The following is a 26,134-nucleotide window of genomic DNA, read 5'->3' on the forward strand; positions in this document are numbered from 1 at the left end:
CCCCTTGTTGCTGGTGATGGGTGTTTGGGTTTAACTTGAACCCCTACCAGTAGACTTCCTAAAACCCAGAGACTGAAACTAAGTGTTGTACTTACCTGTAAACCGAGCCAACTCCCACTCCACCCACCTCCCCTCCCCCCCCCCCACCTCGGAACTGTTTCTGCAAGTTACACTGTGTCCATTTTTAAAACAGATTGCCAATATTTCAAGAACTGTATTACTTACCAATTTCAAACAAAGTACTGTTGATACCTGTGTGAAATACAAATCTTTTAAGGTACTTACCTGCTATGTCAATCTTGTGGTTCAAAAAAATTAAGAAAATATATTTTTGCTATACAAAAACCATTGATCTGGAATTAAGTCATTGAGGATCATTTTGGATGCAGGGCAGTCCTCTGGAGGTTGTCAGAGGTCACTGGTCCCGCTGGATGCGCTGCTGTTCTTTTGCAGGTTATTTGAAGCAGGAGACAGGCCAGTAGAGCTGGGGCCAAATCAGTTGTCGTCTTCCTTCTTCTCTGCTGGGGGTTTTAACTAAGCAGTCCTTCTTGTCAGGTCGCCAGGAATCGGACCACTTGGGTTCAGGGAGGCCCTTAAATCCTAAATTTAGGGGCGTTTTTGGGGTCAGAGGGCAGTAGCCAATGGCTACTGTCCCCTTAGGGTGGCTGCACCCTTCTTGGGCCCACTCCCTCTGGGGAGAGGGCACAAACCTAATCCTATTGGTCATTGTCCTCCAAACTAAGATGGAGGATTCTGCAGGGAGGGGGTCACCTCAGCTCTAGACACCTTAGGGGTGGTCCTGACTGGGTGCTCACTCCTCCCTGATTTTCCCACCGGACTTGCCGGGATTCAGTTTGTCCTGGTGGGTGATGGCATCACACTGCTGGAGTAACTGTAATCCAAGGCTTGAGCCTTTGAGGCTCACCGCCAGGTGTTACAGTTCCTGTGGAGGAGAGGTATGATGCACCTCCACCCAGGACAGGCTTTGTTTCTTACCACTTAGAACACAAAGGCTCTCACCCCATGTGGTCAGAAACTTGTCTGAAAGTGGCAGACTGGCACAGAGCAGTCAGTCCTACACTAGCAGTTTGGCTAACATACAGGGGGCATCTCTAGGATGCCCTCTATGTACATTTTTCAATAAATTCCACACAGGCATCAGTTAGGGTTTATTGTGCTGAGATGTTTGATACCAAGCTTACCACTATTCAATGAAGCCATAATGACAAACTTCTAGACCATATACTCAATATGGCTACCCTGCACTTACAATGACTAAGAATGGACTTAGACACTCATGGGGCATGTTGTTCATGCAGCTATGCCCTCACCTGTGGTATAGTGCACTCTGCCTTAGGGCTCTAAGGCCTGTTAGAGGGGTGACTTACCTATGCCACAGGCAGTGGTTTGAGGTCATGGCAGCAGTGACTTGTGAGATGAGGAATTGATTGAGTTTTCTTCACTTTTGTGCCCTGTGATGCGCTGCTCCTCTCACTGTGGCACCCTTGCGTTAGATTCTTTGCGCTATAGGGTTAGGAAAATGGCTGCCTCTACTAACTGAACTCTATTTGATGAGGCCCAATTTACATCCAAAGGCTAGATATTTTTTGCTATGAAGATTGAGGCTGTGAAGTGCTTGGGTCTGGAGTGACAACTCCTTTTCCACCATTTTAGAGACAACACATTTCACCATCTTCTTGCCTAGAACTTGGCTGGTGACACTCTGGAGGTTATCAAGAGCATGTGCTATCGCTTAGTGTTAAAGCTCTACTCAAGTCAGTTGGTTAACACACCCACCGCAGAGGTCTTGGCAGAATGAGAATGTCACAGATTACAATCCTGACATAGCTTTTTCACCTCTTCATCTCTGCAAGCTCAATGCAATTGAATTATAGTGATTTTGTTAAGAATGGCAGCTACTTTGCAGTGCCATTGAAATGACAGAACTTGTATTACCCATATATATATATATATATATATATATATATATATATATATATATATATATATGTATATGTTATATGGAAAATGTCACTTACCCAGTGTACATCTGTTCGTGGCATGAGACGCTGCAGATTCACATGCTGTGCACACCCCGCCATCTAGTGTTGGGCTCAGAGTGTTACAAGTTGTTTTTCTTCGAAGAAGTCTTTTCGAGTCACGAGATCGAGGGACTCCTCCCCTTTCGGCTCCATTGCGCATGGGCGTCGACTCCATCTTAGATTGTTTTCCCCGCACAGGGTGAGGTAGGAGTTGTGTATTATAGTAATAGTGCCCATGCAATGGAGTAAATATGTATGTACATAATGTGGTTTAAAGCGATATATTTACAAATGTTCAAGATCAACTTCAAACGGCTACAGGCTCCCGGGGAGGTGGGTGGGCGCATGTGAATCTGCAGCGTCTCATGCCACGAACAGATGTACACTGGGTAAGTGACATTTTCCGTTTGATGGCATGTGTAGCTGCAGATACACATGCTGTGCATAGACTAGTAAGCAGTTATCTCCCCAAAAGCGGTGGTTCAGCCTGTAGGAGTTGAAGTTGTTTGAAACAAAGTTCGTAGTACTGCTTGTCCTACTGTGGCTTGTTGTGCTGTTAACACATCCACGCAGTAGTGCTTGGTAAACGTATGAGGCATGGACCATGTGGCTGTCTTACATATTTCAGTCATTGGAATGTTTCCTAGAAAGGCCATGGTAGCGCCTTTCTTTCTAGTTGAGTGTGCCTTTGGTGTTATAGGCAGTTCTCCTTTTGCTTTGAGATAACAGGTTTGAATACATTTAACTATCCATCTGGCAATGCCTTGTTTGGATATTGGATTCCCTGTATGAGGTTTTTGGAAAGCAACAAACAATTGTTTTGTTTTTCAAATTTGTTTTGTTCTGTCGATGTAGTACATTAACGCTCTTTTGATGTCTAATGTATGTAGTGCTCTTTCAGCTACAGAATCTGGTTCTGGAAAGAACACTGGTAGTTCTACTGTTTGATTCAAGTGGAGCGGTGATATGACTTTTGGTAAGAACTTAGGATTTGTTCGTAAAACTACTTTATGCTTGTGTATCTGAATAAAGGGTTCTTGTATGGTGAATGCTTGTATCTCACTTACTCTTCTTAGAGATGTGATGGCAATTAGAAACGCAACTTTCCATGTGAAGTATTGTATCTCACATGAGTGCATGGGTTCAAACGGTGGACCCATGAGCCGCGTTAAGACAATGTTAAGGTTCCACCAAGGAACTGGTGGCGTCCTTGGTGGGATAATTCTTTTCAGGCCCTCCATAAAAGCCTTTATGACTGGGATCCTAAAAAGTGATGTTGAGTGCGTAATTTGCAGATAAGCTGAAATTGCGGTGAGATGTATTTTAATGGATGAAAAAGCTAGCTTTGACTTTTGTAAGTGCAGTAGGTAGCTGACGATGTCTTTAGCAGATGCGTGTAAGGGTTGTATTTGTTTATTATGGCGGTAATTAACAAATCTTTTCCACTTATTTGCATAGCAATGTCTTGTGGTTGGTTTCCTTGCTTGTTTTATGACCTCCATACATTCTGTGTGAGGTCTAGATGTCCAAATTCTAAGACTTCAGGAGCCAGATCGCTAGATTCAGCGATGCTGGATTTGGGTGTCTGATCTGTTGTTTGTGTTGAGTTAACAGATCTGGCATGTTTGGTAGTTTGACTTGAGGTACTACTGATAGGTCTAGTAGTGCTGTGTACCAAGGTTGCCTTGCCCAAGATGGTGCTATTAGTATGAGTGTGAGTTTGTTTTGACTCAATTTGTTTACCAGATATGGAAGGAGTGGGAGAGGGGGAAAAGCGTATGCAAATATCCCTGACCAACGCATCCATAACGCATTACCTTGAGACTGATCCTGTGGGTATCTGGATGCGAAGTTTTGGCATTTTGCGTTTTCTTTTGTTGCAAATAGGTCTATTTGTGGTGTTCCCCATTTTTGGAAGTAAGTGTTTAGTATCTGGGGGTGAATTTCCCTTTCGTGGATCTGTTGGTGATACCGAGAGAGATTGTCTGCTAACTGATTCTGAATCCCTGGAATAAACTCCGCTATTAGGCGAATGTGGTTGTGAATCGCCCAATGCCATATTCTTTGTGCCAGGAGACACAACTGTGTCAAGTGTGTTCCTCCCTGTTTGTTTAGATAATACATTGTTGTCATGTTGTCTGTTTCGACAAGAATGTGTTTGTGGCTTATTATAGGTTGAAATGCTTTCAACGCTAGAAATACGGCCAGTAGTTCTAAGTGATTTATGTGAAACGGTCTCTGCTGAGTGTCCCATTGTCCTTGGATGCTGTGTTGGTTGAGGTGTGCTCCCCACCCTATCATGGAGGCATCTGTCGTTATTACGTATTGAGGCACTGGGTCTTGGAAAGGCCGCCCTTGGTTTAAATTTATATTGTTCCACCATTGAAGCGAGGTGTATGTTTGGCGGTCTATCAACACTAGGGGCCTGATTCTAACTTTGGAGGACGGTGTTAAACCGTCCCAAAAGTGGCGGATATACCACCTACCGTATTACGAGTTCCATAGGATATAATGGACTCGTAATACGGTAGGTGGTATATCCGCCACTTTTGGGACGGTTTAACACCGTCCTCCAAAGTTAGAATCAGGCCCTAGATCTTGAAGTTGACCCTGTGCCTGAGACCATTGTGATGCTAGGCACTTTTGTAAGGGCCGCATGTGCAATCTTGCGTTTGGGACAATGGCTATATATGAGGACATCATGCCTAGTAGTTTCATCACTAATCTTACTTGTATTTTTTTATTTGAGTGCATGGCTTGTATGACATTTTGAAAAGCCTGTACCCTTTGTGGACTTGGAGTGACAATCCCTTTTGTTGTGTCGATTGTTGCTCCTAAGTATTGTTGTATTTGACACGGTTGTAGGTGTGACTTGTTGTAATTGAGTGAGAAACCTAGTTTGCGAAGGGTTTCTATGATATACTTTGTGAACACTGTTCTTGCGTATTGGTTTTGATTAGCCAATCGTCTAGGTACGGGAACACATGTGTTTGCTGCCTCCTGATATGAGCAGCCACTACTGCCAGACATTTTGTAAAAACACTTGGCGCTGTTGTTATCCCGAATGGCAACACTTTGAACTGGTAATGTACTCCTTGGAATACAAACCTTAAGTACTTTCTGTGGGAAGGATGTATAGGTATATGGAAATATGCATCCTTTAGGTCTAGTGTTGTCATGTAGTCTTGTTGTTTGAGCAGTGGGATCACGTCTTGTAGTGTCACCATGTGAAAGTGATCTGATTTGATGTAGACGTTTAGTGTTCTGAGTTCTAATATAGGTCTTAGAGTTTTGTCTTTTTTGGGTATGAGAAAGTACAGGGAGTAAACTCCTGATCCTCTTTGATGAATTGGTACTATCTCTATAGCATCTTTTTGCAACAAAGTTGTAAGAGTTCCATGTTTTGTTTGGACATGTTGTGTGTTTTCTGTGGGACATTTGGAGGGAATTGTAGAAATTCTATGCAATAACCATGCTGGATAATGGCTAGGACCCACGTGTCTGTTTGGTATTTCTTCCCAGTGTTTGTAGAACTTGCTTAGTCTCCCCCCCACTGGTGTTATGTGTTGGGGATTTGTGACGTTGAAGTCACTGTTTATTTGGTGGAGTTTTGGGACTCTGGAACTTCCCTCTACTCTTTGGGAACTGTTCCCCTCTATAGTGTCCCCGAAAACCTCCCCGTTGATATTGACTCTGATAAGTGGGCCTTGTTTGTGAGGTTGAGGGTTCTGTGCTCTGTCCCCGAAACCCCCCTCGAAACTGTGATTTCCAAAACGTGCCTCTGCTCTGTGGGGAGTAGAGTGCGCCCATGGCTTTGGCCGTATCTGTGTCTTTTTTGAGTTTTTCAATGGCAGTGTCCACCTCCGGCCCAAACAACTGCTGTCAGTTAAATGGCATATTCAGCACAGCTTGTTGTATTTCCGGCTTGAATCCAGATGTACGCAGCCATGCGTGTCTCCTTATGGTCACTGCTGTATTTAGTGTCCTAGCAGCTGTGTCCGCTGCATCCATTGCAGAGCGTATCTGATTGTTCGAGATACTCTGTTCTTCCTCCACCACTTGTTGTGCTCTCTTTTGGAACTCTTTGGGCAAGTGTTTGATGAAATGTTGCATTTCGTCCCAATGAGCCCTATCATATCTTGCAAGCAGTGCCTGTGAGTTGGCAATGCACCATTGGTTGGCCGCTTGTGCTGCAACCCTTTTCCCCGCAGCGTCGAACTTGCGACTCTCCTTGTCTGGAGGTGGTGCGTCTCCTGAGGTGTGTGAGTTCGCTCTCTTGCGAGCTGCCCCTACTACCACAGAGTCTGGTGTTAATTGCTGCGTGATGTACACAGGGTCTGTTGGTGGCGGCTTGTATTTCTTCTCCATCCTTGGAGTTATGGCCCTGCCCTTCACAGGCTCCTGAAACACCTGTTTGGAGTGTTTTAGCATTTCAGGTAGCATAAGGAGACTCTGGTGCTGGCTATGTGTGGATGGTAGTGCTAAATAAAAAGTCATCCTCTATAGGCTCTGCATGCAGGGTGACATTATGAAACGCCGCGGCTCTTGACACCACCTGTGTGTAGGCTGTACTGTCCTCAGGTGGTGACGGTCTCGCTGGATAACAGTCTGGGCTGTTATCTGATACTGGCGCATCATAAAGATCCCATGCGTCAGGATCGTCCTGACTCATTCCAGTATGAGTTGGGGACTGCATTAGTGGTGGAGTGGCTACCGGTGATTGTTGTGTTCAGCGTGGTGGAGATGGTGGCGGGGTTACTTGTCTTGCCACCTTTGCCTGTGGCTGCTTGTCTTTCTCCTGGAAAGCAAGTTTTCTTTTCATCCGAATTGGGGGAAGAGTACTGATCTTCCCTGTGTCTTTTTGGATGTGGAGCCATCTTTGAGTGTAATCTGGCTCCATTGACTCTAGTTTTTGTCCGAATCTATGTCCTTGCATTTGTGAGGACAGTCCCTGTTCCTCTGTGTAGGAACTTGCTTTCGGTTCCGTGGCCGGATGCTTCGGTATGGAAACTTTTTCGGCTGCCTTTTTCGGCTCCGACGACACTTTTTTAATCTTCGGCGTTCTGGTCTCTCGGTGCCCACTCGTTTCGGTGCTGAACTTGCTCTGACCCGCTGTCTCGGGGTCGAGTCTGCTCTGTGCCGATATCTCGACCGGAGTCGGATGCCTTCGACACATGCGTGCCCTTTTTCGGTGCCGATGGTCGGTCACCTATTTTTCAGGTTAAGCCATGGCCTGCTGGCGGTGGCGTCCCCTGGGCTTTTCTGGGTTTTCCGTGAGTTTTGTGTATCGACGTCTTACTCACGGTTTTTGGCGTCTGTTCGGGATCGACCTCGTCCGAGTCCGAATCCTCGATGGAGAAGGTTTCTTCTTCCTCCTCCAAGTGTTCTTGTCCTGTCGGCGCCGACGCCATTTGTAGTCTTCTCGCTCTTTGGTCTCTTAACGTCTTCCTCAACCGAAACGCTCGACAGGCTTCACAAGTATCTTCTTTGTGTTCTGGAGACAAACACAAGTTACAGACCAGATGCTGATCTGTATAAGGATACTTGTTGTGACAATTGGGGCAGAAACGGAATGGGGTCCGTTCCATTAGCCTTGAAGACGCACGTGGTCGGGCCGACCAGGCCCCGACGGGGAATCGAAAAACCCCGAAGGGCCACCGGAGCTCTTCAAAATTCGGTGTCGATCTGTTGTAGCTAACCCGATACCGAACGCAAACAATACCGTCGAATTTTCCGAGATTCTAACTATCTTTCCGAACCGAAACGCGGAGCGAAAAGCAACACGTCCGAACCCGATGGCGGAAAGAAAACAATCTAAGATGGAGTCGACGCCCATGCGCAATGGAGCCGAAAGGGGAGGAGTCCCTCGATCGCGTGACTCGAAAAGACTTCTTCGAAGAAAAACAACTTGTAACACTCCGAGCCCAACACTAGATGGCGGGATGTGCACAGCATGTGTATCTGCAGCTACACATGCCATTGAACATATATATATATATATATATTATATACAACTTTGTATCGAGTTTGAAGTATATAAAACTGCAAAAAAATAATAATAAAGTGCTCTAATACCTTTGTGTTGAGTTCAAAAAAACATAAAACTGCAAAAAAAGAAAAAGAAAAAGACACCGTAGACATTGCAAAGAAACAGCAAGATGCCAGAAAACGAGGAAGAAACAACATACCACCATGAGGGTAAAATGTCAAGGCAAAAGAAAACTAATAGGGTGCGGGGCAAGCGGCTACGGTGGCAAAGAAATTAACAAGCGACAGTGGAGGAGGGTGACTGGGTGGCAGGACAAGCAAGAATACAGCGTGGGGGGAGTGCGATTTAAGTGCTATGGTCAAAGCAGCAGGGTGCGTATACAGTGCTCTGAGCTCCGCATTGTAAGCACATTGGCTCATAGGAACAGGAAACGAAGAAAAAAAAAAGTCCCCCAAAGAACAGATAAACATGAGAAAGCATAATTATACTGTAGTTAGACCCTATTCCCAAAGAGAAAAAGGAGGGGAGGAGGGAAAAAGGCATGACTGACCACTAGCAAGCAAGGATTTTTAAATGACACCGATATGTCTTTAAGCCCACAGAAGTATGTTAAAAGTATACAAGACGCTGTATGCTTACGTTCGATCTAAAAAGTAGTTGACAATAATATGCTTAAGACAGTGTATGTAAGACCATACCACCTATCATCCATTGAGGACAAATTAGTTATAGTATTAGGATGTCCTGGACACTCTTGATTACTGGTAAGGGTTAGGTTCTAAGCAAATCACTCATTTACAAGTATGGTTTATGGTTACGGCTCAAATGAAGGTTATCAACAGCCATGTTCATTAAGTGATGCAGTCTTTCTCCTAAGGACCTAACAAACTCAACTAGTCATGAGAGCAGGGCCTCACTTCCCATCACAGCACTCTAGCCAAAGCAATGGATATTGAAGTCCCTTCCATAAAGAAGAGCAAATAGTCTAAACCCTACTCATTTCTGAGAGACCGCTCGAGAGGGCAGTCCATGTCTTGTCAAGACCCAACAACCAACATGCTCTAAGGTTTTATCAAGCTTCATCTCCACTCAGTTGGATTGGGGACGGGAAGGGTTGGAAAGTGGTATTTCACGTCACATTCATCTTACAAGTCCTTCATGGACATAAAGGTACTCCTTCTGTTGGAATCAACACTACTGTGAAAGAGGACTTGTGTGAAGCAGCCAATACCCCCTGCAGCTCTGGTAAGAACTTACACTAAAATATCTTATCACTTGTGGGGTGTGTAAACTTTCATCACTCTAGAGCAGGTAAATTATGTATTCTGTCCAGAGCAACAACTGAGTTTAGATCAGTTGGTGATTAAGACTCAAGTGGTGCTCTAGTCACTCATATCTGAGGGAGTGCACATCAGAAATCTCTTCCAACTGGGTGTGCTGTAAGGGGACATTTTAAGATGGTGCCAGGATGACACCCACAATCCTTCAATTCCACATGATCCTTATGCCTTAGTAAAACACAAGCCAAGAACAATCCTCACTCCTAACACCAGCTTTTCCATCTGGCATCTTACCTGCAGCAACACAGGTTCCATATTTAGGTAGTTACTTTGCTGTTATTCATCCTCGATTTATCTGTATTACATAATGTATTTCTATGGGCTAGCTACCTTCCTTTGATAATGGTCACAGTTCCCCAGAAATTCCAAAAGCCCAGTAATTTTCTGACCTTCCAGGTAACTATTATCAAGGTTCAGTGTGCGTTCAGAGGCAACTTTTAGAGAATCTCGTAATCCACCCTCCCAACATATCCAGACAGCATACCACATTCAAAAGTGTATATTTTCTTCAGAATGAAAGAACACTGTGGATATACCTAGGAAGTGGAAATGGGGCCTGTGCAGCAGTTGTTCCATCACAGCCAAACAGGTAATGCTGACAATGGCAAAGCATTCATTCCAATCATTGGAAGAGAATTTAGTGCTGTTGCACTAAATGATCCATACCCTTTGGCTTCTGTCCCAGCAAATAACCTTGAAAGTACTCTCTGTATTCTTCTCAGGCTTCTACTTCACTGCTGGGATGATATCTCAGAGTCTAGCTTGATCAACTGCTACCCTTTATACTTCGGGCCTACTCCACTAGGAGTCCTCTTTGCAGCTATTGCCAGTTGCCTGTAATGAAATGCGAGTATCTGTGGTATACTTTCAGACCTCTAGTGAACACTCCTCTGCAAGTCTTTCGGCCAACAAGACATTATACAATTACTCGGTCTGTTGCTTTTCTCACTTTCAATTAGCCATCAAAGTTTACTTCTACGCCATGCAACCAGGTCTTAAATGTGACTGCTTTTACCCTGCTATATTTCAGAATGTGTTTGTAATATCAGTCATTAGTCAACCAAAAAGGTTTCACCAAGGAATCGTTCCAGTTTCCATGCTCAGTCTCACCTAATTTGAGAATGGATGTGTTCTCATAATGGGGATGGAGAGTCATCTGAGCTGCCTATTTCTCCTTAGGGTTCAACATCTACATTAAGCAAGTTAACTAAGGCATTGTCAATCATACAATCACATCTGCAGCAATTTCGTGTTTGGATGCCATTTTTTCCTCAAACAGTGAGATTATAAGGTGGTGGAGTGTTAAGTACCTGTAAAGGAAGTGTTGGATTGTTCTACCAGTTTCATTTTTCACAAATTCAGTCCCTCTAAGACCACTGCCCGCTCTGTTGTCATTCTCGCTCATTAATATGTTGCTGACTTCTGTACTTCTATGGATCAATTCCCTGACTTATGATTACTCTCAAACTTGATTTGTATTCTGGAAGATGTTTATCAAAGGAGGGTATGTACTGATATATGATCCTGCACTTTGGCAGAAGTGTTGGGAAATGGTAAGGGTAGAGGCATGTGACATTTTGGTTCATGCTGCTCCCCAGCTCTGAAGGGTCAAGGCTACCAAAGTTCAGCTACATCACAGGTGTTCTCTCCTCCAGGGTGGTGGCAATCAACAAATTCTTATTTGTATGAGGCAACTTAACTTCCTTCTTTGCTGCTACCTTCAGGCTCTTCAGGAGGGATTCCTCCAATGTCAGAATCAATCATTTAACTGCCCTCTTAAAGTAAGCAAGAAGGACTTTATTGAAAGGCATTTCTAGTTTTTTGCAAAATGTAGAATATAGTAATGCCACTGACTGTCCACAAATGTACAGCCTATCACTGGGGCTCCCAGTGAACGTTAGGGGTTAAGTATCCTGCAGGGGACTGTCTCAGGACCTCTGCGAAATGGAAAGCGCAGTTAGCCTCCAGTTTCCTTTCCATCTCTACTGCTCATGACATCTGAACACTTTTCTGTTCTTTCAAATAAAATATGAAAAAATTCAGGTATCAATCACTTTTAATACATCTTATTAAGCAATCAATCTTCTTACTAGCAACTTTATATTTAGTAGAAACAAACATGAGTCAAACAAAACAGTATTTTTGTATGTTGCTGTGCAGGACAAATCTATGTGAAGGACAAAACACATTCATGATAAATTTGAACTTTAATTTTGTGAACACTATTTAGAGACAGGGCTCAGTTATTTACTTAATCCAATTATCAAGATAATAACTGATTCTGCCATGGAAAACGAGGATGATGGGTAGGGAAATGTCACTTACCTGGTAAGCAGCTGTTTGTGGCATGTAGTGCTGTAGATCCAGATACACTGCATACTCCTGCCATCTAGTGTTGGGTCTGGAGTATTGAAAAGTATTCTTAGAAGAAAAACAACTTGCGAGTCGCGGGATCGAAGGACTCGTCCTTCTCAGTGATAATGCACATAGACATCAACTCCTTTGTTAAATTGTTTTCCTGCAGACCGGTGAGAAAAGGAGTGTAGAGGAAGTATACAGAAAGATGTCCATGCAAATGTAACTACATATGTACAACTATACACAAGTATAAAGTAACTGAAATGGCCATAGGTGTCTGGGGAGGAGGGAGGGAGCATGTGAATCTACAGCACTACATGCCACAAACAGATGCTTACTGGGTAAGTAAAAACATTTATTCAATGGTATTTGTGGCTGTAGATAGACATGCTCTGCATAGATTGCAAAGCAGTACCTCCATAATAGCAGAAGCTAGCCTGTGTGAATTGCAGTTGAGTGGAAAAGTGTTTGTAGCACAGCTTGACCTACAATGGCTTGCAGACGTGCTAGTACATTCAAACAGTAATGCTATGTAAATGCATGTGGTGTAGACCATGTACCTGCCTTACAAATCTCAGCAATAGGTATGTTTCTAAGAAAAGCCAAAGTGGCTCTTTTTTTTAGGTTGAGCGTAAGTGCTCTGACATTGTTGTAATCTGTGGGCTTTTAACCACACCCACTACGCGCCCATCACTATCACTCGTTCCTGGGCTTGCCTTTCAAAAATCCTTTATCATCATTGGTAAATGCTTTACGCTTCTCCCTTCTTGGAGCAGTTTGTTACCGCCTTGGCCATCGACCCTGTTACATGGATAAATTGCACGTTTGCCGATAAGTTTGTGTCTCTCCTTCATGCTCATGGCGGCCGTGGCGCTTTGAATCTGCTTGCTTTTGTCAACTGTTTTACTTTTCATTTTCAAATTGTGTGGCAAGAAAAGTCCAGTTAGGAATTTACAACACTAATAGCTCTAACTCAAGCAAACAGGGGACCCATCGCATTGCAAATGCTTGTCCTAATAGTATTTGCTCTAGGAGTAAAAGGTAACTGTCTCTTTGTTTTAGCATATTAAGTGTGAATACACTTTGCTATCCATCTAGCTATGCTCTCTTTTGACAATGGAATGCATCTGAAAAAGCTAGAAACAGTTGGTTTTCCTAAAGCCTTTGGTTCTGTCAATGTAAAACATAAGTGCTTGTTTAGCATCTAGAGTGCGGAGAGCTCTTTCTGCAACTGAGCAAGGCTGCAGAAAGAAGACTGGTAGTTCAATGGATTGGTTGATGTGGAATTGGGGAAACTTCTTTAGGAAGGAACTTCGGGATTGTACGAAGGAACACCTTGCCCCTTTGGATCTCGAAGAAATGTTCTTCCAAGATTGGGGCCTGGAGCTCACTAACATGTCTGAGTGATATGAATGCGACTAAGAACCTGACTTTCCAAGAAAGATTCTAAAGAGGGGATGCACGAAGTAGCTCAAAAGGAGGGCTCATGAACCTGTGTGCAGAACACTGATGTTCCAGAATGGTGCAGGAGGCACTCTCAGCGGAATAACACTTTTAAGGCCTTCCATGAAAGCTTTAAGGACTGGGATTCTGAACAAGGAAGTATGTTGTATGTTCTATAGATATGCAGCTATAACTGCAAGATGTAAATGAATCGAAGTGTGAGCTAAATGTGCTTTTTGTAAGAGTAGCAAATAACAAACAATGTCCTGGACAGTAGCTTTAATGGGATTAATACGTTAGGGTTGGCAGTATCATACAAAACGTCTATATTTTGCAGCATAACATGCTCTGGATGTAGGTCTATGAGCCACCCTGAGAATGGCCATACATTCTGCAACCAATCCTAAGTAACCAAACTCCATGACTTTAGGAGCCATATTACAAAGCTGAGTTACTTGGGATCTGGATGTCTGCTCTGTCCTTGATTTTAAGTGAGAAGTTCCTGCCTGTTGGGGAGCTTCTCATGAGGAACTAATGAGAGGTCCAGAAGTGTGGTGAACCATGGTTGCCCTGCCCAAGTGGGAGCTACGAGGATCATGGTGAGAGATACATCTCTGATCATCCGAACCAGAAATGGAATGGGAGCAAGAGGTGGAAAAGCCTAAGCAAATATCCATGACCAGTTCATCCATAGAGTGTTGCCCCTGGATACAGGGTGCGGATACCTGGAGACAAAAATTGGGAATTTAGCATTTTCTGCTGTGGCGAAAAGGTCTATCTGAGGAGTTCTACACCTTAGGAAGTATTTTTGAAGGGCTTGCGGGCACAGTTCCCGTTCGTGGACTCGCTGCATCCTGCTGAACAGGTCTGCAAAGTAGTCGTCCGTTCCCGGGAGATATTCTGCCACCTGGTGAATTTGGTGGCGGAGAGCCCACTTCCATATTATCAGAGAGCTCTGGAAAACTGGGAAGACCGTCCCCAACCCCCACTCCCATTTCTGTAAATAATACATGGCTGTCATGTTGTCCGCGTGGACTAAAACAACCTTGTGAGACAGGTGATGAAGAAATGCTTCAGGGCCAGAAAGACTGTCGGAATCTCCAGGTAAAAGATATGCAGGGATTGGTGACTGAGATCCCAGAGGCCCTGTACTGTGAGGTCTTGAAGGTGAGCGCCCCAACCCGTCAGTGATTCTTCTATGGGCAGAATGACCTGAGCCACAGGATCCAGAAAAGGTTGCCCTTTCAACAGGTTGGTGGTGTTCCACTATTGCAGAGAGCGGTGAGTATGGCAGTCTAACACCACTAGATCCTCCATGTGGCCCTGTGACAGACCACAGAAGTGACACACACTGCTGTAGGGGACACATGTGGAGTCTGGCATGGAGAACAAGGGTAATGCAGGATGCCATCATCCCCAATAGGTGCATTATAGTCCTAACTGTGTATGTGTGATATTCCAGAAAATGAAGAAACTGAAAACTCTTAACTCGGGCCAGGTTGGGGGTATGCTAGCCCTAATTCTGCTTTGAAAACAGCTTCTAGTTAGGGCTGTATCTGAAGAGGCTGTAGATGGGATTTCACAAAGTTGATTGGGAATCGAAGTGTGTGAAGCAGGTCCACTGTCATCTGAGTGTGATATTGGCACTGTCAGAGTGCTGGCTTTGATGAGCCAGTTGTCTAGATAAGACAACACTTTTGTTTTCCTTTCGGATATGTGCGGCGACTACTGCTAAGTGCTTTGTGAAGACTCTGGGAGCAGTCACGACTCCGAAAGCCAGGATTTTGAACTGGTAATTTTTTACTGCAACCGTGAATGTTAGGTATTTTCGGTGTGCAGGGTGGATGAGGATATAGAAGTTGGCGTCCTTTAGATCTGGGGCGGTCAAAGTCGCCTTGTTGTAGAAGCGAAGTAACGTCATGAAGGGTAACCAGGTGAAAGTGTTCTGGGAGAATGTAGCGGTTTAATGGTCTGAGGTCCAGAATAGGCCTGAGAGAGACATTCTTATTGGGAATGAGAAAGTATAGGGAATATACTCCTGATTGCTGCTGTTGTATAGAGACAGGCTTGATGGCCCCTTTGAGGAGAAGGGACTGAACTTCGCCTTTCAGAAGTGTGGTCTTGGGATAATCTGTGAGTGTGAAGGGGAATGTTTGGAGGGGTGGTAATGAGCTCCATACAATAACCATGTTGGGTAATGGAAAGGACCCATTGGTTCGTGGTGATGTTAACCCATTCTGGATGAAAATTCTGAAGTTGTCCTCGAACAGGTGTTGAGTTGTGGGGGGGAAGACGGAGGTATTCACTGCTGTGCATTGGAGGTAGAGCCTTGGGTGGCAGTGCTCTTACCTCTGCCTCAATAGTTGTTGCCTCTATAGGCACCTGTAAGGAAATGCCTCCTTGGCATGGTTACCCCCTGACTTTTTGCCTTTGCTGATGCTATGTTTTGAATTGAAAGTGTGCTGAGGCCTGCTAACCAGGCCCCAGCACCAGTGTTCTTTCCCTAACCTGTACTTTTGATTCCACAATTGGCACACCCTGGCACCCAGATAAGTCCCTTGTAACTGGTACCCCTGGTACCAAGGGCCCTGATGCCAGGGAAGGTCTCTAAGGGCTGCAGCATGTCTTATGCCACCATAGAGACCCCTCACTCAGCACAGACACGCTGCTTACCAGCTTGTGTGTGCTAGTGAGAACAAAATGAGTAAGTCGACATGGCACTTCCCTCAGGGTGCCATGCCAGCCTCTCACTGCCTATACAGTATAGGTAAGACACCCCTCTGGCAGGCCTTACAGCCCTAAGGCAGGGTGCACTATACCATAGGTGACGGCACCAGTGCATGAGCACTGTGCCCCTACAGTGTCTAAGCAAAACCTTAGACATTGTAAGTGCAGGGTAGCCATAAGAGTATATGGTCTGGGAGTCTGTCTTACACGAACTCCACAGCACCATAATGGCCACACTGAAAACTGGGAAGTTTGGTATCAAACTTCTCAGCACAAAAAATGCACACTGATGCCAGTGTACATTTTATTGTAAAATACACCACAGAGGGCACCTTAGAGGTGCCCCCTGAAACCTAACCGACTATCTGTGTAGGCTGACTGGTTCCAGCAGCCTGCCACACTAGAGACATGTTGCTGGCCCCATGGGGAGAGTGCCTTTGTCACTCTGAGGCCAGTAACAAAGCCTGCACTGGGTGGAGATGCTAACACCTCCCCCAGGCAGGAGCTGTAACACCTGGCGGTGAGCCTCAAAGGCTCACCCCCTTTGTTCCAGCACCGCAGGGCACTCCAGCTAGTGGAGTTGTCCGCCCCCTCCGGCCACGGCCCCACTTTTGGTGGCAAGGCTGGAGGAAACAAAGAAAACAACAAGGAGGAGTCACTGGCCAGTCAGCACAGCCCCTAAGGTGTCCTGAGCTGAAGTGACTCTAACTTTTAGAAATCCTCCATCTTGCAGATGGAGGATTCCCCCAATAGGATTAGGGATGTGACCCCCTCCCCTTGGGAGGAGGCACAAAGAGGGTGTACTCACCCTCAGGGCTAGTAGCCATTGGCTACTAACCCCCCAGACCTAAACACGCCCTTAAATTTAGTATTTGAGGGCTCCCCTGAACCTAGAAAAACAGATTCCTGCAACTAACAAGAAGAAGGACTGCTGAGCTGACAAACCCCTGCAGAGGAAGAACAGAAGACACCAACTGCCTTGGCCCCAGACTTACCGGCCTGTCTCCTGCCTTCCAAAGAAACCTGCTCCAGCGACGCTTTCCAAGGGACCAGCGACCTCTGAATCCTCTGAGGACTGCCCTGCTTCGAAAAAGACAAGAAACTCCAGAGGAAAGCGGCACTGCTCCAAAAGAACTGCAACTTTGTTACAAGGAGCAGATTTAAAGACCCCTGCAACTCCCCGCAAGAAGCGTGAGACTTGCAACACTGCACCCGGCGACCCCGACTCGACTGGTGGAGAACAAACAACTCAGGGAGGACCCTCCGGCGACTCTACGACTGTGAGTAACCAAAGTTGTCCCCCCTGAGCCCCCACAGCGACGCCTGCAGAGGGAATCCCCAGGCTCCCCCTGACCGCAACTGTCTGAACTCCATTTCCTGACGGCTGGAAAAGACCCTGCACCCGCAGCCCCCAGCACCTAAAGGAACGGAACTTCGGTGCAGGAGTGACCCCCAGGAAGCCCTCTCCCTTGCCCAGGTGGTGGCTACCCCGAGGAGCCCCCACTTGCCTGCCTGCAACGCTGAAGAGATCCCTTGATCTCTCATTGAAAACCATTGTGAACCCGACGCGTGTTTGCACACTGCACCCGGCCGCCCCCGTGCTGCTGAGGGTGTACTTTCTGTGCTGACTTGTGTCCCCCCCCCCCCCCGGTGCCCTACAAAACCCCCCTGGTCTGCCCTCCGAAGACGCGGGTACTTACCTGCTGGCAGACTGGAACCGGGGCACCCCCTTCTCTCCATTGAAGCCTATGTGTTTTGGGCACCTCTTTGACCTTTGCACCTGACCAGCCCTGAGCTGCTGGTGTGATAACTTTGGGGTGGCTCTGAACCCCCAACGGTGGGCTACCTTGGACCCAAACCTGAGACTTGTAAGTGATTTACTTACCTGACAAAACTAACAAAAACTTACCTCCCCCAGGAACTGTGAAAATTGCACTGTGTCCACTTTTAAAACAGCTTATTGTGTTTTATGTAAAAAGTATACATGCTAAAGTAATGATTCAAAGTTCCTAGAGTACTTACCTGCAATACCTTTCAAATGAGATATTACATGTAAAATTTGAACTTGTGGTTCTTAAAATAAACTAAGAAAATATATTTTTCTATAACAAAACCTATTGGCTGGATTTGTCTCTGAGTGTGTGTTCCTCATTTATTGCCTGTGTGTATGTACAACAAATGCTTAACACTACTCCTTTGATAAGCCTACTGCTCGACCACACTACCACAAAATAGAGCATTAGTATTATCTCTTTTTGCCACTATCTTACCTCTAAGGGGAACCCCTGGACTCTGTGCATGCTATTCCTTACTTTGAAATAGCACATACAGAGCCAACTTCCTACAGCACCCCTGAAGAAATCCCTAGATTATGAGGCTGAAGGTTGTCTGGGCTGGGAGGTAGACGCCTCTGAAGTTGTGGATTTGTAACCACCTCAATGTGGGTGACAAAAAGTACCCGTGTGAGAGGGACTGAAGAGCACCCATGGCTTTTGCGGTGTTGGTACATTTTTCAGCTTCTCAAGGGTAGAGCCCACTTGAGAGCCGAAAAGGTGCTCCTTGTCGAACAGTATATTGAGCACTGCTGCTGGACCTCTGGTTTGAACCCAGAGCATCGAAGTCATGCATGTCTTCTTAAAAACACACTAGTGTTACTTCCAAGTGCAGAAGTGTCTGCTGCATCTACGACACAGCGGACAGAATTATATGTGATTGTTTGCCCCTCTGCAGCAATCTGATGTCCTCTTTTTAGGTGCCCATCTGGGAGAAACTGGAAGAGCTCCTCGATCTCATCCCAGTGTGCCCTGTCATATCTCGTTAGCAAGGCCTGTGAATTTGCGATATCCCAATGATTGGCTGACTGGGTAGCCATCCTTTTGTTGGTACCATCAAGTTTTTACTCTCACTATCTGGGGGAGGAGAGTCCCTGTGGCCTGAATACTGGCCCTTTTCCATACATTGGTGGCCACTATGAAGTCTGGAGATACTTGATACATACTTGAAACATAGGTCAGTGGTAGCAGACTGATATTACTCATCTAATCTAATGTAAGGGTGATAAGCCTAGAGTGGACTGGTTCTTTTTTTGTCTGCATGATAAAGCATGCCCGGGAGCATGGAGAGAAACTGTCTATCCCTGTGTGTGGTTGTAAGGGTATTGAACAGGAAGTCCTGTTTGCCTGGGTCCCTATGCAGCTTAACATTATAAAAGGCGGCTGCACAAGCTACTACCTGTTGATAGGATGTGCTATCCTCTGGTGGGGAGGGTCATGTGGGGCACACATCTGGGTCGTTGGTCTACATGGGATCAGGGTCATATGGGTCCCATGGATCTGAGTCCTGATGTGGTCCACCCAAATCTTCCCAAGTGTATACAGGGGATCCCTGAGGTGTACAAAGTCTCCTGCAGGAGGTGAGGCAGATAAATGAGGAAGGGAGGGAGGTGAAGCAGAGCGTGGAGGAGTTGTAGACGGTGGAAGAGATGGAGAAGGCTCGTGAAGTGTGGAGGAAGCCTTGTCTTTGGTAAGCTTCTTTGGAGGTGGAGAACTGTACAAAGCCTCTCTGAAGGATAACTTCCTCTTGAAAGGTACAGGGGTAGGAAGCAATAATGGGCACTGCACCCTCATGGATATGGCGGCGGTGCTGCTGAGTGTCCGTGGTCTCCAAAATGGGTTCCACAGGTGAAGGAGTGGCTAAAGACTGGCTGGTCATGCTCCGAAGATCTTGTCTCATGTGGTTTTTGGCACCGTAGTTTCCGGTTGGTGTACTTTGCTCAGCAACAAGGTGGAGGTGCTAGCTGTTCGGGTCAGTACCAAAGTACTCCGAGATGGTGTTTTGGTCTAGTCTATTTTTGGAGCCAAGTCAGAGGGCGGGGCAGCCAAAACAGTTTTTTGGATCCGACCATGGCCTGGTGGCAGTGGTGGTCCTGTGACTTCTAGCCTTTTACCAGTCTTAGGGTGGGCAGGAGGGGCCATGGTAGTCACAGGTTGTGCAGATGCTACCTCGTGACTTTCGATGTCCAACTGGACGTCAGAGTCCTGGATGGAGAAGGCTTTCTCTTGTTCTGGCTCTTCTTGGGCATGTTCCTCCCCAATATGTCGTCCGTTGTGTGCCATCTCCAACCGACAGATTCTTAGGTCCCGAACAGTCTTCTTCGACCAGAAGGATTTGCAGGTGTCGCAGGTACCTTCTTGGCGATCTGGAAGAGGCACAGGCTATACAACAGATTTTGGTTGGTGGTGGTGGGGGTGGTGGTGGTGGTGGTGGTGATTTTGAGTGGCACAGAGGACAGAAACGAAACTGCATCTTTTCAATCAGCTCAGCATAATCTTTGGTGCTGTGTAGTGAGGTAGGCCTAAAACGGGCAAAGTCGCTCCTGAGGGCACGCGTCAGTGCCTAGACCAACAAAAGGAGACCAACCTGGAAGTGGGAAAATAGGAATCAAGAACTGCTACCATTGATAAGGAGAAGAAGGAAAAACAATTATGGACCGGAGCGAGTCGAAAGACAAGAGCGAAGACACACATGTCCGAACTCGACGGCGGAGAGAAAACAATCTAACAAAGTAGTCAATCCCCAATGTGCAGTATTACTGAGAAGGAGTCACACGATCCCAGGACTCAAAAATGCTCCTTTGGAGAAAACCAACTTGCAACACTCCGCACTCAACAATAGATGGCAGGAGTATGCACAGCATGTGTATCTACAGCCACACATGCTGTCGAACATTCTGTTATCAGAATGGGTGAACAACTGCTTAACAGTGAGATGAAATATTAACAGTCGAGAATGGAGGGTGGGTGACTGCATAAATCCACACTTTACTTTACATACACTGCTAAGAATCAGGAGTCATTCAGTATGTGACTTGCCCATAACCACATCGACTAGATGTGCATAAAATCTATTCTAAAGGTATCATTGCTAGCATAATAGAACTTTCTAGCAATAACAAGATCCTAATTGCGAAACACTCAATAAAGAATTTTTAGGACAGAATATTATCTCTTCTTGTGATCTCTTTTAAAAAGTAGTTTTTAGACATAACCACTAAAAAACATATATGCCACTTTCTGAACTATGACTCATAACACATGGAAGAAACAAATCTGCCAGCACCCTCATTGAACAAGGATCTAATAAAGGCAACAGGTTAAATCAAAACACCCATCTTAAACATAGTGGGTGTCATCGCGATCCCATCTGGGATTCGCACAAGACCTACGCTAAAATTACCTAAAAGCACCAGCTTGCACGTAACATGCTTGAGTCAATGGTCCTTTGTTGTTAAATGGGAAACAAGTTGAATCACAATGTCAGTCTTTTTAGATAGATTTCATTTAGCCAGTGCTGTTGGGGACAATGGTAACCAAAACACTGCTCTTTATTAAAATGTTGAACAGAGCACAAACAATTCCCTAGTGCGTGGGTGCACACACACACACACACACACACACAAACACACAGACAAACACACAGACAAACACACAGACAAACACACAGACAAACACACAGACAAACACACAGACAAACACACAGACAAACACACACCTAATTTATACAACCAAATTAAAAAGGAATTTTTTTTGGTATTAAGAAAAGACACATGGGACCAATGCGAAGTTGTTAATCATAAAAATAGGATGTAGCATTTGGGCGGTATGTGAAACCTTGAAATAATTATTACACAGTGACACTAGAAGACAACCCGCAGGAAGGGTGGCTTTGGTTTTTTGAAGTCTTTTCATTTTCTTCTTACCTGCGCTGTCAGAACACCAGAATCATTTGATGAAAAGGCAAGAGACATCTCCACATCATTCTCCATTTGTTCCTCCTTCACAAGCGGAATGTTAGTACCACCAGTCTGATGGGAAATTGAAAGGAAGTAAAATTATACTTGCACAGCAAAGGGTGATAGTAATTGCTTGTTTCTGGCCCTGCTTAGGAGTCAATTGATGACATGGTTGATTTAAGTAAAAACTTGCTTTTTGCACCTTTGGTAAATCCCTAATTCCATCACCCCCTCCCACAGTAGGCAACGCCAAATTCAATGACAAGCAGATCTACAGATTAGATCACACTACATTGTCTAGAACTTTGACTAGAAGTTAGACTCCTGAGCAGCACAGCATCTAATATATTATACCGCTGCCTACTGAGAGGCTATGGACTTTCAAAGCCCATAGATCCTAGTTTCACCTAAGGCTAATGATGTTTCCCGAGACAGAGGTGACTGTGCTTAGGAAGATGTGGCTATGACGGTGGCCTGTGCTCAATGACTTCCATTTCAGGGCACCTCAGAAGCACGAAGAGATACTAATCACCCACTACAAGACTCATACCATCATATATGGGTATAAGAGACACTATCGCTCGGATATTCCACTCCTTGGGACTTGGTTGAGAACACAAACAGGCATATAAAAGTAACTTACATACTCACATGCAAAATCAAACATCAATACAAACAGCTCCTTAATCTCCATGTTCTACTTTCCAATACACTTGATCAATGGGGCCCTGGAGCACTCAATCCTATGGACAGACATTCGACATTTCTTAGAAATCTGTGCTGGAACAGGTTGATGGTCAATATCCAGTGTTGTTGGACACACTGTACTTTCCACAGGACTTGATAGTTTTAGTTTGTGAAAGAAGGGAATTTACAAGCATAACACGTCATATTACTTACTTAAACCATTTGCCACCATTAAGCATGTAAGGAGAACTAACACTCCATTAATCCTTATGTCAAAACTACTTTTCATTTACACACATTATGTACAATTGGAAGAATTGTGATCATTTTGTCTGAGTTGATCTAAGTCCAATTGATCAAACCTCTAAAGCCTTTTGGAGTAATGGCCAGGTGATCAGCAGCAGACGGCAACGAGTCTGGACTTCAACCTTGTCTATAATCTTCAGTGACACAAGCGCTATTGCACAGCCGACCCCTAACCAGTCAATTTCTTTATTTTGGAGCATTTCACCATTACACAACCAAGTGGTGTCAATGTAAAGCGACACAATCAAGCTAGTGCCAATATACCAGACAATTATAACACAACAGGCCTCTCGAATGTTAGATGTGAACCAAAAAAAAGCCGGCTTATAGCTACAACCTTATCTTTTGCCTAATTAGCAGAAGTAAGGGATGCCATCAAACTAAAGACAGATAATTTGATTCAGGCTATGCTTTGACCCATTCAACAAACTCTTCAGGGACTTCGGAGATCTTGAATAGAGAAAAACATACGAGTAAATTAAGGTGATTTTATTTGGTGATTTATAAGACATTTTCCCAGATCGGATCATAGTGCAGCATTACCTGTACACGTAACTGAAAAAGTGTTTAGAGGGCCAAAGGCTTCCATTCCACTTACAGTGGAGTCATGTTTGTGCTAATATGGATTTGCATGGTCAGCTGAGCTTTCATATGTTGTAGGTTATAGTACTTCTTTTGTAGTGTGGTGGCTGAACTGTTTACAAAGGTCAATAGGCTACAATGCCCATTACCCTTGGAAACATAAGTGATTGTGTGCTTTCAGGATTAATATGCCATCTGTGTTTTGAAGTAAATTTATGATGTGGTTCTAAAATCTCTAGTTCAGCTAAGCTAAGTCAATCCTAGGTTCTTTACCAGCTGACTAAAAAGTAAGGTTCCACTGACCCTCAAAAGGTCTCACCTGGGGATGGTGCTTTAGAAAATTGGCATGTTTAGCATACTGCAACTGATGACCAAACTTCACCCTCTCCTGTTTTTGAAAAAGTCACCATCTAGCTGGGGTAGTGCCCCAAGCACACCAGTTTCTTACATATTGCCACATCTGTCTACTTAAAGACTTTCTCTGAGCCATGTGGAAGAATTCTAATGAATACTAATCATGTTGGCGATGTCGGCTGCCTTCTAAAATAATGACTTTGGGAACTGCTTTAGCCTTAGGTTCTAAGGTTTCTCACAGCGCTGTGGTAGACTGCTCAAGGGCTTCTCTTCCATCTTGTATGATTCTGACCAGATGACAGCTCGTACATGTCGTGTTTATAAGCTATGAAACTTTTGATCCATAAGGAAAGTCAAAGTTGGTTTTGTTGCTTCTGATGTTCAATGTCTGCGGTAAGCTTCCAGATGAAACCATCCAGAATCACTGATTTAGGCATCGTTAGTAAATAGAGAACACATAAAGATGAACAACTTTCATTAGGGTTTCTGTGGCTGTAGTTCCCAGCAACAGCACTTAACTCAGATGGTCACTTGGGGAACAAAAGTGTTTGAAGCAGAAACTAAGCAAGACATACAAGAGGATCGGCAGATCTGAGAACTTACTGAAGGTAGGGAATGACTATCAGTAAATTAGTTGTACTCACTAGGTCTGTGCAGTCGGGTTACCATGTATCATTCTCTCAGATTGCAGCTACAGCATGATAACAGTGAAATAATTAGTTCTGCAAGCCAAGGGTCCTTACTAGCAGTACATGGTTTAAAATGGTTGTCGTAAAGGCAAGATTTTTACAACAAAAGAATAGTACCACATGTCCAGTTATAGAATTGAAAGGCATACATCTGCTTTACACTGCATGAGCAAGAAATATAAACATGTATATGAGTATTTTCACAGCTTGATGTAAGAAAGAACGATTTTCTCTATGGGCCCCATTCTGGAACAAGAGAAAGAGAGAGAGAGGGGAAGAGAACACACAAAAAAAGAAAATGCAGTAAAAAAGAAAACAAATGAGAAAATGACAAAGAACAGACAGACGTTTAACAGAGAGAAGATCACAGCACACATAAGAAAAGTACAGTAATAGAGATGTGCGACAGTGAAAGGTGACATGATTGAGGAAAGAAGAGTGAGAAAGGGTGAGGCAAAGATAGGCCGCAGGTACCCCAAAATATCCTCATACAGACCCCAAAAGACTATCATGCAACCCAATAAGTAATCAGTCAATATTTTGAAGTTTAAAAGTCAAAATGATATGAAAGTAAAACAATAATATTGAAAAAGATCAAATTTATTTGTATCAAAGTCCCGAATTTGAGGTTTAAGCCTTAACAAAACTTCAATAATGTAAGATAAGTAATAAATATTACAATTGCCAGTAGACGTCGCACATCACTTTGAAAAATATATTTTTAAATGTTGGAAAAGAATGCTTTTCAGTGTTTTGAAGAGGTGATTGTGACTATCACATGGTTGTTTTAACACCAACAATGTTTTGCTACCTGCTGTCAGGGTGCTGGATGTGAAAACAGAGTAATCTAGAGGATTACAGAATAATACAAAAATTGATTAGTCTTGTGGAAGATTCTGGAGACGGAAGACAGTCATTGAGCAGATGTCTATGTGACTGCTCTTACTGCATAATCTTTCATTAACATATTTTATGATTAGATAATTACAACCTTGGTAGAGTACTTCTTTTTATGGTGTTGGAAGAAGTGAATCAGCTAGGTAAACGAAAAGGGGATTAGGTGGAAGAGGAAGGCTTAAAACAGAGAAATATAGGGTGAATTACCCCTTTGTTAAAAAAAAAAAAATAATAAAAGAAAATAAATAATTTTTAAAAAGTGGGAAAACCTGAATTCAATTTCTTTCTTGGGTTAGTATCAATGTTTTCAGCAGGTTGTTGGATGTCTCCTATACCATTTGCTCTAATTGTGGAATCATTAGATACCCCTGCAGGTGGATAATAGGATACTATGACTGCTACTTAGAATAGACATAGTAAAGGTTCAGCTCTTTCCCGATAATCTATTTACTGTAACAGATTCAGTAGAATCTTACCCACAAGTTTTACAGACATTGCAAAGCATTTCGGCTTTTTTTAGATATAAGATTAATGATACTGAAACCCAGTGGAATATGCAGAAACCAAAACAAGGGTGGAGTTCATATTTTAAGAAAACGAAAACACAAATATTAGAGGTAATTATCAGTGGAAAAAATAGATATTTGTTTTATTAAATTAGGTAACAAGGTGATTGGAGATAAAGAAGCTGCTTGATCAAAATAAGTCACGCATCAATATTAAAGATAAATCATTACATATAAAAGGTGCTTTACCACAGGTGCATTTCATATTTCACCAACTTCCAGTATACATCCCACCAGAGTTCTTTATGTGATAAGAAGCTAAAATCTTATCTGGGAGTCAAATAACCTGTGTTTCAAAAACTAGGCGGACTCAGACTGTTGTGTGTGCTGAACGTTTTTGGTCCGGGATTTTGGCAATAATTC

General features: G+C 44.1%; 1 protein-coding gene across 1 annotated transcript in view; it reads right to left on the minus strand.

Annotated features, from left to right (window-relative positions):
- The window catches only part of LOC138246182 (uncharacterized), a 448,661-nt gene that overhangs the window by 331,477 nt on the left and 91,050 nt on the right, over positions 1-26,134 (minus strand). Inside the window, exon 9 of the mRNA XM_069200506.1 lies at positions 21,658-21,762. Coding sequence (XP_069056607.1) covers positions 21,658-21,762 — 105 coding nt within the window. The remainder of the gene's footprint in view (positions 1-21,657; positions 21,763-26,134) is intronic.

Source organism: Pleurodeles waltl, chromosome 7 (assembly GCF_031143425.1).
Source record: "Pleurodeles waltl isolate 20211129_DDA chromosome 7, aPleWal1.hap1.20221129, whole genome shotgun sequence".
Classification (NCBI taxonomy): domain Eukaryota; kingdom Metazoa; phylum Chordata; class Amphibia; order Caudata; family Salamandridae; genus Pleurodeles; species Pleurodeles waltl.